Source organism: Mesoplodon bidens (genome assembly GCF_964165515.1).
Source record: "Mesoplodon bidens genome assembly, chromosome: 11".
NCBI lineage: Eukaryota > Metazoa > Chordata > Mammalia > Artiodactyla > Ziphiidae > Mesoplodon > Mesoplodon bidens.
This window is the reverse complement of record NC_138167.1, coordinates 76413719-76427862: the sequence shown is the minus strand read 5'-3', so window position 1 is coordinate 76427862 and position 14144 is coordinate 76413719. Positions and strand designations below refer to the sequence as shown.

The following is a 14144-nucleotide window of genomic DNA, read 5'->3' as shown; positions in this document are numbered from 1 at the left end:
GCCCATGAGGTAGGAGTTATTATTATCCCCATTGTACAGAAGAGGAAACTGAGGAACAGGGAGGGTAAGTCTCTTTATGGACCTCTGCGGTCCCAAAGGCTAGACTTTGGAGTCTGGGATGACTCAGCACCATGTTCTGCTCACTTAGCATGGGACCTGACTCCCCACTTTGTCACCTGAATTCTCCTCAAGCTTTTCTTTCCTTGAATCCAGTGCCTTCTCTTGCACAATGGACCTCTGTTGTCAGCAATGAAAATGGGGTCTATTCCCTACCCAAGTTTGGAAGGGCTTGAGGAAGGACATCCTATGGCAGTCAGCCAGGACTCGGCATTTCCTCCAAGACCCTTCCTGGTTCTCTAGCATGTTGTCTCCCTGTCACCTCACTTCCAAGGCAGCCCGTCCCCGCTCGTTCATAGTCTCTCTTTTGCCTAAAAATTATCCATAATTCTGGCAATAACAGCTGCCCCCAGCCCTTTCCTGTGGCACCCCTTTCTGACTTGGAGGGGCGGGGCGGCCATTAGCCTTGCCAAAGGCATTTCCATGATTATGTACTGAGCATCCACTACTACCAGGCACTGGACGTTGAGAGGTGAATACAGTGGAGTCTTCATGCCTGTGGTGCTTATATTCTAGTGAGGGTGACAAAGAATAAACAATAAATAAATTTAAATATATAACAATGCTGGGAAATTCCTGAAGAAGAACAAAGCAGTGCAAGGAGATGGGGACACTATTTTATATAACATCCTGTGGCTCCAGACCCCAGGGTGAGGGTCCTAGAGACATGACACGACCTTGCCATGGCTCAAGGGGACTGTAATAGTCAGAGCCTGTGCCTAGATCTGTCCCAGATCTGGTTCCCTATTTGCCTCAGGGAGACACAGATTGGTCACGGTTAAGGGCCTGCATAACAGAGCCACACAGCCTAGGCTTGAATGCCGTTTCTATACTTACCCTCTGTGGCATCCAGGACAAATTATTCCTCTTTGTGCCTCAGTCTTCCCATAAGTAAAGTGGGGATAATAAAGTATACTTTATAGAAACAACATAAGTTTAAAAGAGTTAATATGTGTGATTTGTTGAGAACAGTGTCTGGTACATAGTGAATACAGACTCATGTTGGAAATATTGTGGGTTCGGCTCCAGACCACCGCAGTAAAGAGAATAGCACAATAAAGTGAGTCACGTGAATTTTGTGGTTTCCCAGTACATATAAGAGTTATGTTTACATTATACTGTAGTCTATTAAGTGTGCAATAGCGTTATGTATGAAAAAGCAATGTACATACCTTAAATAAAAAATACGTTATTGCTAAAAAATGCTAACCATCATCTGAGCCTTCAGTGAGTCACAGTAGTGATAGCAAAGATCACTGATCTCAGAGCACCATAACAAATACAATCATGAAAAAGTTTGAAATATTGTGAGAATTACCAAACTGGGACACAGAGACAGGAAGTGAGCCAATGCTGTTGGGAAAATGGCACCAATAGACTTGCTTGACACAGGGCAGCCACTAACCTTCCATTTGTAAGAAACACAGAATCTGTGAAGCACAGTAAACCAAAGCACAATAGAAGAGGCACTTCTGTACTAGTATTATTCAGCTGCAAGCTCCAGGGATTTTTTTTTCCTTTTACTCTGCTGTTAATATAGTGCACGGAGCTGAGTAGAAAGCCTTTCAGCAAGGCCAGGAGGTCAACCACTTATTCTGTTGTGTAACTGAGCGCGTATTTTATCACTCAGAGCCTTAGTTTCTTTAGCCACGAAATGGATTAAAACTGTCATTCCCTATTATTGCCACCATTGCATACATTAAATGCTACAGGAAATGGGACACATCTTAGCAGAGTGACCGGCCCCCACAGTAAGTGCTCAGTCGGTGTTTACAATTAGGATGGGAAAAAGTTTAATGATGATGATGATGAAGAAAAAGGAGGAGGAAGAAGAGGAGGAAGGAAGGGAGACTGGAGTTAGAAGCTCCTTTTCAATCTGGCTCTGATGTTACCAGGATTCCTGATCTTGGGTCTCAGTTTCTCCCTGTATAAAATTCGAGCTGGGGGATTCACTAGCCGCTGCAGTCCCTTTTGGGTTTCATATTCCAACTACGGAGGGCTGAGGCTGGCCAGAGGACACATGAAAATATATTGATACTTCCAGTCAATTAATGTGTCGGCCTTGCTTGTTTCTGGAAGTAGAGCCACTGCATTTCTTCAGCATCCAAAATGCATGGCCCCCACCATTTCCCTTTCTCTCACCCAAGAAACAGGGCTCTCTATTCCAGAGAGAAGCTTTGTTGTCCCCGCCTTGGTTCACAGCTGGGTGTGCTGGCCGGCTCCCAACTGAACGCCAGAGGGCAGCAGAACCAGCATATTTTCAGCTTTGGCTGACTGTTTTTTTTTTTTTTTTCTTCTCTCCTCCAAAGGGAAAACACTTTGTAGTTGGGCCACATGGCTTGGTTCAGACCTCTTGGTGGAAAAAAATATCAGAGAACTTGAGAGGGCTGCAAAGACTCAAAGGATTCAAGTCTTGGCAAAGAGAAGGCAAAGGTCGAAGCAGCTAGGACCTAGTCAGGGAGACTGTCAGGGACCCCCAGGGGAGGGGGCACTGCGAGGCCATGGGGTGCTCACCCAAGTCAAGGGGCCTTCGGTGGCTTCTGGGCCCCATCATCATCCAGAAAAGACCCAGAACAGAGCAGGCTAGAGAAGTGGCAAAGCTTTGTGGCTAGTCACACAGACTCTGGAGCCAGACTGCCTGGGTCCAAATCTCACCTCTGCTACTTTGAGATGTTGAGACTTTGTGCAAATTACTTAACCCCTTTGTTCCCCAGGTTCCTATCTGTAAAATGGCTATAATAAGAGTATGTACTTCAGAGTGTGTGAGGATTAAATGAGCTAAGGCAGGACTAGGACAGTGCTTGGCACAGATACTCACATTATGAGCATTTGGTATTATTATCACTATCGTGATCATTAGTATCATTAGAGAAAGCCAGGTAATAAGGGGGGATGGGCCTGGTACACACTTTCTCCAGGCAGCAGCCCAGTCCTACCTTTGAATCGGTTCCCCCATCCCCTCCCCAGACCTCACACGAGGTTAAGGTGTCGTCTCCCGGAGGCCCCTGGGTACAGCCTCTGCAGTAGAAAAGAGGACCCAGGATGGGCTTGACGATTAAGAGAAGTAGTTCACCAGCTATCAGCCCGGGAAGCAGGGACGAGCAGGGCTTAAGGAAATGAGACCCAGGAGAGGCAAGTTCTGGGTGATGGGGGGTCGGGGGGGACCAAGGTCCTGCCATGGCTTACCGCCTGGGGAAGAGGCCCAGCTGAGCAGGGCTGGGAAGCAAAACAGGGTGCGGACCGCAAGTGCTCTCCTGACTGCAGAGAACCGACTGGAAGCCGGTAGGTCTGCGTTCAAGTTTCAGCTTTCCTACCCATCCCTCCCACAGAGAAAGTTCCTTGATTCCTGAGTCTCTGGCTTCTCATCTGTGAGACAGGTGCGGCAGCCAAGCGCTCACCTACTCTTTGGTTAGGATGAGAAGCCTCTGACCCCCAGTAGGTAGACCTGTGTCATCATTACACTTGAACCTCTCAAAAAAAAAGTCCCAGGGACACTTGTCTGGTTAAGTAAGCCTCCGCAGGTCACTGGTGGCAGGGCCAGGGCTCATACTTGTGTCTGCATCCTCAACACCTGGGCTCTTCCAATTTCCCCAGCCCCAAAGTTACAGTTACCTTTTTTTCCTTTAAAGTTACATTTTTTGTGAGCTTCCTATACATCAGATGCTGCACTAAGCACTTTGCTTCCATTGTCTGTTTTCATTCTCAGAGTAACCCTAGTGGGGTAGACACGATTATTTCCGCTTTACTGATGAGCAAACTGAGGCTCAGAGAGATGAAGCGACCTGTTCAAGATCACAGCACCGGCTGGGCGGGAATCCGAACTCTGTAGCTTGTGCACAGAACTTGTGCGCTGAGCTGTGCTAGGCTGGTTTAGAAAAAGGGGCAGGTGAGCGGCCCTTGACTTCAGATTTCTGTTCTCCTGCCTGGAGGGGGGAAGGAGATGACACACTAACACAGGAATTTAGAGGGGCTTGAAGAAAATCCCTAGACAGCCCCGGGTCCTCACCACCTTCCATCCCCAGCCCCCCTGGCTTTAGGGGCGGTAACTATTTAACACCTAAGTCCTTGGTTCCTCAAAGACACCTTCGCATTTTCTTTCTCTTCTTCAGTGACACTCACAGGCCCTTCCCCTCCCACCCAGTCTCACTCACAAAGCCGGGAATCGAGACTGACCCCAGCGACCCAGGCCTCTGTTTTGAAAAGTTAAATCAGATTAGCTCATTAATGACCTTTGCAAATACATCCGCGGTGGGCTGGCCCCTGTGAGCCCCTCCACAGCCTTGCGGGCTGCGGGGCTCCGCAGTTAATGAATGGCTCGGGCAGGCTGGGGCAACAGAGGCCCTCTGTGAAGAAAGAAACATCCGGGGTGGGGGCGGGGTGCGGATCATTAATAAATATTGATTTGGCTCCAAGGGAAGCAGCCCGAGGGAGAGCTGGCCCTGGACACCCACGTCGTGGTCTCATTAAGTCGGGGTCAACTGCTCAGCCTGGGCGCCGAGGAGCGGCTGGCTCAGGGGTGCTCCTGAGCAAAAGCCTTCCGCAGCCCCCAGGCCTGGCTGGAGCCTGCTTCCCGGCCAGCGGGTCAGAACTGGCCCATTAAATTTATAGCAGTTCAAGGTGCAGCCTGGGTCCTATCTAACCCCCTCCCTCCACCAGCCCCAGGGTGTCGCCAACAAGGCACCCAGGCTTGCCCCAGACTTCTGTCTCCAGGCTGTCTCAGGGAGAGCCATAAATCCTCGGCTTCCTAGGCCCAAAATAGAAGGGTGTTTTGCACCCCTTTCTCCCAGGCTCCTGGATGTCCCCTCCGAAGCCTCCGACGGCCTCCAGCTGGGCAGAGAAGCCTTTGCTGTGCTGATCACAACAGATGAAGACTTCTGAGGGGGTTAGTTTTCTCTTTTAAGGAGCTTCCATTTTCTTTTTTGAAGAAAGAAAGCCCTTCAGGAAGGTCTTGGCAAGAACAGGTGAGCCAAACGCTGGCCGACGGAGCCAGGCTGGTCCCTGCCTCCTGGATGGAGCGGAGGCGTGGTCGGGCAGGGCCCACTTTTATCACTGACAGCCCAGGCAAAGCCTCTGATCTCTCCGTCCGCGTATCAAAATGAGAATGAGAACCAGATGAATAAAAGGAACCTCGCAGGAAGTAAAGAGTGAAATGGTGTGGAAATGAATAAATGGATGGAATGAGTGAGAGATACAAGGGAAATAATGAATAAAGCAAAGGGCATTGATTCCAATCACCAATCTAACCTGGAACCATCCTCCTAATAGCCTTTTTAAGATGTCACTTATCTTATAAACTTACCTATTGGCAGGTTGTCCACCATATTCCCAAATACTGAATTCTGTTTTCTGAGCGCTCACATTGCCCTGAGATCTGATTACTGGCTACTTACAGCTGGAGTTACAGTCAACCGCCATTGGATCAAACAGAATGCATCTAAAGCCTTTTCCATATGTCTGTCCCCCTCCAGGAGCCCCTCCTTGGCCCTGCTCCCCCTCTCCCCACCATGCCCAAGAATGACTTCAGTGTATCTCCTAGGTGCTCCTGACACACGCCCACTTCCCTGTCCCTGCATAGACATGGCCAAACAGCAACTACCTCCTACACCATAAGTCATGTGAGTCAAGGCACCACGTGTGTTGTTTTCCCTACTGCATCCCTCATGTGGCTGCCACTGAATGGATGCTCAATACATATGAGTTTCATGAATGAATGATCAACCGAATTAGGGCATAAATGTGAATGAAAGAGAAGAAGGTGGTAAAGCAGACTCTAGTTTTTGAGCAGGAGTAGTAAGAGAAAAGGGAAGAAAACCCCAATCGTCAGGATTTTAATAAGGAAGAGCCACGTAATTCATAAAATACTAAGGAAAAAGAGAATTCTAGGGGGAAAATGGCGTCAAATGCTACAAATATTTCAAAGAGGATGAAAACAAGAAAGAGGTTATTGCTTTTGGGAATGGATGTTGTCAGAGTGGTAAGGAAGAAGGAAGAAGAGAAGGAAAAAAAGGGAGGGGGGAAAGAGAAGGAGGGAGGGAAAAAGCAGGAAATCTGAATGTGAAGCTGTTTCCTAGACCAGTGCTATTTCCAATATAACACATGGCCAAGTGCATAATGACAAGCATCTAAACCATGTTCACAGGAAGTCATCTTTGGGAATGAGATACCATTCCCAGGGCCCCTCACATCATCCCACAGAGGAAGTTATCTCCCTGGCTGCCAGGTGAGGCTGGCCCCAGTGAGGGGGTGACTGCCGCCAACTCCCTCTATTTTATTAGCCTGGCCAGTGTCCACCCCATGGAGCTGGTGGTGGCAAACAGTCTGACATTAAGCTGAGGTTATGGATCATAAAGCTCCCCCCTTCTTTTTTTTTTTTTTCTTTTTTTTTTGCGGTACGCGGGCCTCTCACTGTTGTGGCCTCTCCCGTTGCGGAGCACAGGCTCCGGCTGCGCAGGCCCAGCGGCCATGGCTCACGGGCCCAGCCGCTCCGCGGCATATGGGATCCTCCCAGACCGGGGCACGAACCCGTATCCCCTGCATCGGCAGGCGGACTCTCAACCACTGCGCCACCAGGGAGGCCCAAAGCTCCCCCCTTATTGAGGCTTAAGGAGGAATAAGATCAAGGGCCTATTCAACTCAAGCAAGTTCAACTCAATCCATCAAACACCCTAACACACAGAGTGTCTTGCACGAAGACCCCCATGAGCCCTAGAAAGTGGCCAAGTGGGTCTTAGGTCTATTTCACAGATGAGGAAGGAGAGGTAAAGAGGTCTTCCAGCTGGTAGGGAGTCAGATGGGATTCAAACCTAGCTGGTAGTGTACAGAATAGGAATCCAAATCCTGGCTCTCAGCTCTAAACTAATTGCTCTTTTTTTTTTTTTTTTTTTTTTTTTTTTTTTTTTTTTTATTTTGCTGTACGCGGGCCTCTCACTACTGTGGCCTCTCCCGTTGCGGAGCACAGGCTCCGGACACACAGGCTCCGCGGCCATGGCTCGCGGGCCCAGCCGCTGCGCGGCATGTGGGATCTTCCGGGATAGGGGCACGAACCCGTGTCCCCTGCATCGGCAGGCGGACTCTCAACCACTGCGCCACCAGGGAAGCCCTAATTGCTCTTTTTGACTTGCTATGATAGTCCCTCAATCCAGCATGAACGGCAACTTGACATTCAGTTAAAAATCATTTCAAATTCCTTTATTACCCCTTCAGTTGAGGGAGCACACCTGTCACAGACAGAAAAGGGGTTCTCAGTCTACTTATTCACAATCCAAAAAGCACATCACGGTGGCCTTTCTTTACCAAAGATCAGGAGTTTGGGGATTCTGGCTTTGCCTCAACCGTAAGATTCACCGGGCATCCTTAGAAAAGACTCAGGAACAAGTTTACTGACCATTTTGCATGGATCCTTTATGCCAGGCACATTGTGCAGAGTATATCACAGAATCCACACAACCGTACTGGCACGCAGATACCTTCCTTTTACAGACGAGAAAAGCTAGGCCTACAGAGGGCCAGCAACTTGGCCAAAACAACTACAGCCCTGGAACTGAACTGGAACAGTGAAGACTGCAAAATCCACACCACGGTGCAAGTGTACCACTATCTCACTTCCTAATGTAGAGAATGAGAATCACGTTATCTGTTGCCCCAGCTATCTGAGTGGACTGTTGCAAAGCTTCAGTGAGACAAGCTAAGGGGAAAATCATTTGCATTTGGCATGCAAATAAGGACTTCCTGTTAGAATGAAAGCCTGCTTATAATCTTATGATCTTCCTCAGCTCGAAGCCCTGCGACCTGGCAAACAGACTGGCTCCAAACACAGCATTTACTCGGGATCTTCCCTTGCCAGCGAATAGAGCTGCCTCTGACAGATTGCGAAGGAGCAAGCCCTGGACCAGCTTCCAGCTGCAGGGTTGATGCCACCTTCCCCTCAATGGGCTTATCCTCTCAGCTTCGGGTCTGCTTGTCTCGATGAGGCAGAGTGGAAACAAAAGTCCCATCCTCAGCTGCCAGAGGACTTCCGGCAACATCAACACAGGCAGCAAGCATCCCGGTAGACTGGAAAAGGCTGTCAATCAATCCTGTGTGTCTTTACAAACATGCAGACCCTGGGACTCCTGCAGGCGCAGGGCCACGAACAGCTACAGCCCCGAGGCACACTTGGGGCTGAGTGAAACGCATGGGAGGAGGTTTGGAAGTGAGGAGGGGGACAAAGGAAAGATGATGGAAACAGAACAGAGGAACAGAGGGAGAGAGAGAGGAAAAGCAGGCACAGGTGACGGAAATGGGGAAAACCCCCGACCATCTGGCCCTCCTCCTGCCCTAAGCAGCTTCTCTCTACAGGGTCTCAAGTCTTTGGGAACAATGACCCTTTTGAAAATCTTCTCTCCTAAAAAATATGCATGCAGGTGCACATGTACCAGTTTGCCCCAAATCCCAGGGGCTTTTCAGACTCCTCCGAGGAGCCCTATCCTTCCTCCTCCCACGATGGATCTGAAACTTCAGCCTTATCATGGCACTGCCTTTCACGGCAGCAATGTTGAAGCAGAAAAGGGAAAAACTCAAGAGGGCTGGGAGGGGAGAGGGGCATATAGGAGGGAAGGAATAAATATAAGGATGTTACTTTGTCTTCTCACAATTAAATCTTTGTCTTCTCCACTTAAATCATTGCTTCAGGAATTAATCCAAATAAGAAGACACAGAAAATCATAAGAGCCCCTAGGCTAGATATAGGTAGTAGATAGATGAATAAATAAATAAATAGCCTTTCTACTCCCCACAGAAAATTACAGTTGTCCTGGCAGTCTGGACTCTCTTTGTTTCCACAGCAAGACCCTTACAATCACCACAGCATGAACAAAATCTACTCAGTGGCCAACTGCTCTTGGAAAAATAATGCCAAACAGATACATTTCTCAAAAGGTGATGATCCTACACCTCTGTCTAGCCAAGTCATTTTGTCCATCTGCTTCTCCTGGCTGCAATCTGGCTCCATGTAGGAATTTTCCATCCCCCCCCACCCCCCGCTCAATGTAATGTCATGCAGAAGACTCAAAGGGAAAGGTAAAAGGATTAGTAGATTGATCGATGGAAGATATTAACGCTCTTTCATGTTGGGTTGAAGGATTTGAGGTCATCAGGAGAGAGGGTAGCAGGAGAATAGACCTCAAGTATTCAAAAGACTCTCTGGATTAAAATCCTATTAAACTCCCATCAGCTTCTCTAGGAGGCATTTTAGAAGGTTGGGGTTTCTTTAACATGTCACCATAATTAGCCTTCCCTTAAGCTGTCTTGGGTGGGGAACTTTAGCAATTAAGAAACTGAAAACTTTCATTTTCTAGCGCCCACACGGCCTTTTGAACGGTTTGAAAACTAGAATGGAAAGTGGTTTAGCCTAATTGATTTGAGGGGTTCAGATCTCTCCCCTTCAACCTGCTGTCAGACTCGCCCCTGAGATCTGAGCCCCTCAATAGAAAGGGCATTTTGTCGAGTGAAAGAATCAAAGGTTCGGATCTATGATGATGCTTTTCTTCTTCTAATCATCCTCCCGTGGAGTTCGACAGAAAGAACAACTCTGCAAAGGAATGATTGTTTCCCCTAAAAAGGTCTGTTTCTGGGCCCAGATTCCAGTTCACAGAAACTACCCCAGAAACCCAAAGGGCCTGTATCTCTCAGCAGGTGCAAAGCTGGGCTGTTTCAGCATCACTGCATCGACAGCAGCTGGTCCGTTACGTGGACATGAAGGTCAGGAAACCGTGTCAGGGAGTGGCAGCCCATATGGGACAGGGTGAACAACCATCCAAAGGAATAAGGGTCGAGAAACACGTGTTGTTTTAAAGGGTTAGTCTGAGCAGTTTTTTCCTCACTAGGTAACGTATCAATCCAACGTTAAACATCAACGCCCTGCCATTTTGAGCCCCGCCAGGGAATCAAACCTGTGCCACGTTCCACCTCGGATGAGCCCCACCCTGATGACGTGGCGCCTCTGGGTCAGAACGCTGGCTTCTTCACTTTCACACTTGCTGGGTCCTCAGAGTCAAAAGTGGAGAAGAGGTCCAATTCCACCAGCCGTGTCTCCATCACAGCACCCGCCCCTCTTTTGTATTCACCTGGCTGTCCCGTCATCCTCGCCAGCCTATGAGCTCACGAAGGACAGGCCGTGCTGACTCTCTCTCCTTCCGGCTCCTAGCACGGTGCCAGGCACAGAGCAGTGTTAGACATCCGCTTGCCCACAACTGCACAGAATTCACTCTGTGCCTTAAGGCAAGTCACGGCCTCCATTTTTTATGATGAAAAATTAAGGAGTCTGTTGGGCTGCCTGACCTGTGAGGTTATTTTCTAGTTCCCGGAATCTCTGAAAACGTAGTTGTGTACAGGCTGGCTTTTCATGGCTCCCGTGCTCAGGTCATAATTTATAATAACAAGGACGATAATGCTAAGAATAGAGAACTTCTGTTAAGCCCTTAAACATGCTCGGTGCTGTTCTCAATGCTCCACTGGTGTTATTTCATTAATCCTGCGAGGCAGAGACTCGTACTCTCATCTGATACAGTGATAGACTGTGGTGATCAGTGATTTGCCCAAAGTCACACCAAGTGTGTATCCTGGTTCCGGAGTCTGGGCTCCTAACGGTTCTTTCACCTCTTATTTCTGAGCCTCCCGTTCAGGCTGCCAGCCCTTCAGCTGATCTCTATGCATCTTCCCTGTCTCCCCAGGGGGCTGCCTGCCTGCCTGTCAGTTGCTTTGATTTCCTACCCCAGGGCCCCAGCTGGCCTGGCCTCTACCTGCTCTAAGCAGAGGCAGAACTTGACCCACGATTCGGCAGGCCCTTTGCCCCGAGGGCCTGTGGCTCCTGTTGGGAGCAGGTGGCCAGAAAAGCAAGAGAAGGCGGACATCAGGGCAGCAGCTCACTTGGGAGGTGGAAGAGGAAGGAAGGCAGACAGGGTTAATGTGAGGAGGAATTCCAAGTACCCGCCCCCAGGGACCAGAGACCGTGCGCATCGCTGTCCACCCTTGGCAAAGGCAGAAGCCCAGGATGGACTTCTTCGTCTTGGTTACAGCCACAGGAGGACACGAGCAGGAAGAGAGAAGGCCTCCTAGGATGGCCTCGGAGGTGTCTTTTGGAAAATGTTTCAATGGCCTATGCAAAGAGGTGGGTCTTGTCTCATTTTAAAGCATCTCTGCCTATTAACATACTATTTTCAGGTACGGAGCCTGAAGTCCTCTTGAGCTAGTCTTCAATGTTTTGGCAAGAAAAAAAGCTTTTGATTTTACAGTAGAAAAAAAATGTTTGATTATATAGGAAAAAAGTAGTTCATCTCAGCAATCACACTTCTAAGTATTTAATTAAATGAGTCAAAAACTTATGTCCACAGAAAAACCTGCACATGAATGTTTAACAGCCTTACCCATGGATAAACAAGATGTGGTACATCTATACAATGGAACATAATTCAGTAATTACAAAAAATGAGCTATCGAGTCACAAAAAGGCATGGAGGAACCTTGCTAAATGTAAAAATAAAACAGCCTAAAAAGGATATATTCTCTATGATTCCATATTCATAATGCATGACATCCTGGAAAAGTCAAAATCATGGATACAATAAAAGATGAGTGGTTGCCAGGGGGGAGGGGATAAGGAGGGAGGGCTGAACAGGGGGAGCACAGGACATTTTTAGGGCATTGCAGCCATTCTGCATGAGACGTAATGGTGGATACATGACATTATGCATTTACCAAAACCAACAGAACTACACGATACAAAGCATGATCGCTAATGTATAGCCTCTAGTTAATAATAATGTATTAGCATGGCTCATCAATTTAACAACCATCACATACTCTCATTTATCCAGCTGGGCACTGTTCTAAGCACTGACTATGGAAGATCTCATTTAATCCTCACAAAAGCCCTATGAAAAATTGAGGTCAGAGCTGTTAAAGAGACTTGTCAAGGGTCTCAAAGCCAATAAGTGGACAAAGTAGGACGTGAACTGAAGCCTGTCCAACCCCAAGCCCATACTCCTAATTCCTACACTCTACTGCCTTACTCCCCTCCAGGGCACATCAATTACATTCTGTAATAGGGAAGAACAAATCTGACTCCATATTAGAGCTGTTTCTTTTACTTTAACTTTTGTACTCTGTTGCTTGTGCTTAGTCATGATGGCTTTGCTCGTTTTGTAAAACAATGTTGCCTATAGCCTGAAATTTACAGGATAGCCTATTCTCAGGGCTCCAACCTTTAAGAGTTCATACATACAGGGATAACTAGTTGCAGAACAGAGAATAGTATTTGTTTTGTTGGAGGTTTATAGGAATATCATGACCTGACCTATGTGGACACCTGCAAGAACAAAGGATTCCTGCACCAAGAAGTTTGCAACAAACAAACCCTTTCGCCTTTTTAGTATCAAAGAAGGCCTGAACGCTTTGATAAGGTAAGATGGTTCTTTGAGACACTAGTCTGCTATAAAGTCGTTATTCCTTGCCCTAACAACTCGTCTCCTGATTTATTGGCCTGACATGACCCGAGCAGAACAAGTCTGGACTCAGTAGCAATTTCAGCAAGTAAATAAGGGGTCAGAGCAAGCCTTGACAACTGCTCTGTTTAGCCATTCACTCACAAGCATTTGCTGAGAGCTGTGTATTAAGCACTGTACTAGACTCTGAGGATATTAACATAGGTAAGAGACTCTCCCTGCCCACCAGGAGCTTGTAATCTAGTGGAAGAGACAGAGAGACAGTGAAAGACCTAAGAACAAGGAGTCAAGGAGCTCCAGCTCCAGAACTGACAGGTCATGAGAAGGACTTGGGGAGAGGCTATGAGATGACATGGAGATAACTAAAGAATTTGTCTTGAAATTATATTTATATAGAAAGCACCCTGGATACCCTAATCATCCTACCTCTAGAAATTAGGAAATTGAGAGCAGAATAATCCATGAATGAAAAATATATGAAAATTGCAGCAGAAGACAACTAATATAAGAAACAGCTATCTTGAGGTAGGGGGAAAAGAACACTTATTAAATGTCTAAATATGCCAGGTACTCGTCTGAGTCCCTAACCTATATCCTCTCACTTAATCCTGGTCTTCCAGGGTAGAGATTATTTTTGCCATTATTTTATGATGAGAATGTAGGGTCATCTGTGTTGCAAAATTTCTCTCTCTTACCTGTGTCTTTCTTCTTATCCCTGGAAAGCTCATGCACAGTGGCACCAATGTCATGCCTCAAGATTCTGATGATGTTTGCCAGAGTGGGCATGCTGCGTTTATCCAGATAGGTGAAAAATTCATACTCATCTTTCTTTAAACGTGAAGGTCTTGATTCAATGTGGGTCAGGTTTATATCATTCTCCTAGAAAATAGGTGAAAGGGAGTATATGAAGGAGGCAGTCACTGGAATTGACACAGACCAAACACTCAAAACCAGAGCAAAACACAACGAAAGGAGGAGAGATGAGGAAGAGGAGTTCTTCTTTTTTTTTTTTTTTGTCTTTTTTTTTTTAAATATAAGAATAGAAGGGCTTCCCTGGTGGCGCAGTGGTTGAGAGTCCGCCTGCTGATGCAGGGGACACGGGTTTGTGCCCCCGGTCCGGGAAGATCCCACATGCCACGGAGCGGCTGGGCCCGTGAGCCATGGCCGCTGAGCCTTCGCGTCCGGAGCCTGTGCTCCGCAATGGGAGAGGCCACAACAGTGAGAGGCCCACGTACCACAAAAAAAAAAAAAAAAAAAGAATAGAAGAAAGTCTTTAACACTGCAAAAGTTGTTTACCTTTTCTTCTGCAAAACCAAATAACTAATCACAAGAGGTGGGGGAGATAGTTCAAATGCCACAGAATTTAATCACGTGTAAATCTGCTCAAGGCTTAGAGTTGCAAACATAAGATTTCATTGGGTCAGTGGTTGCCAAAAATATTTACACAGGAAAACCTCCTTTCCTGAATGACATCTCACAGAATCTCAGTAATAGTACCTCAATAAATAAATCAATAAATACAAGCAACATTGTTCTGCTTGAATAGAG

At 47.3% G+C, this 14144-nt stretch overlaps 1 protein-coding gene across 1 annotated transcript in view; it reads right to left on the bottom strand.

Annotated features, from left to right (window-relative positions):
• Nucleotides 1–14144, bottom strand: part of PAH (phenylalanine hydroxylase) — a 69999-nt gene that overhangs the window by 37767 nt on the left and 18088 nt on the right. The window contains exon 3 of the mRNA XM_081249745.1: nucleotides 13292–13475. Within this exon, the coding sequence (XP_081105871.1) occupies nucleotides 13292–13475 (184 nt within the window). The remainder of the gene's footprint in view (nucleotides 1–13291; nucleotides 13476–14144) is intronic.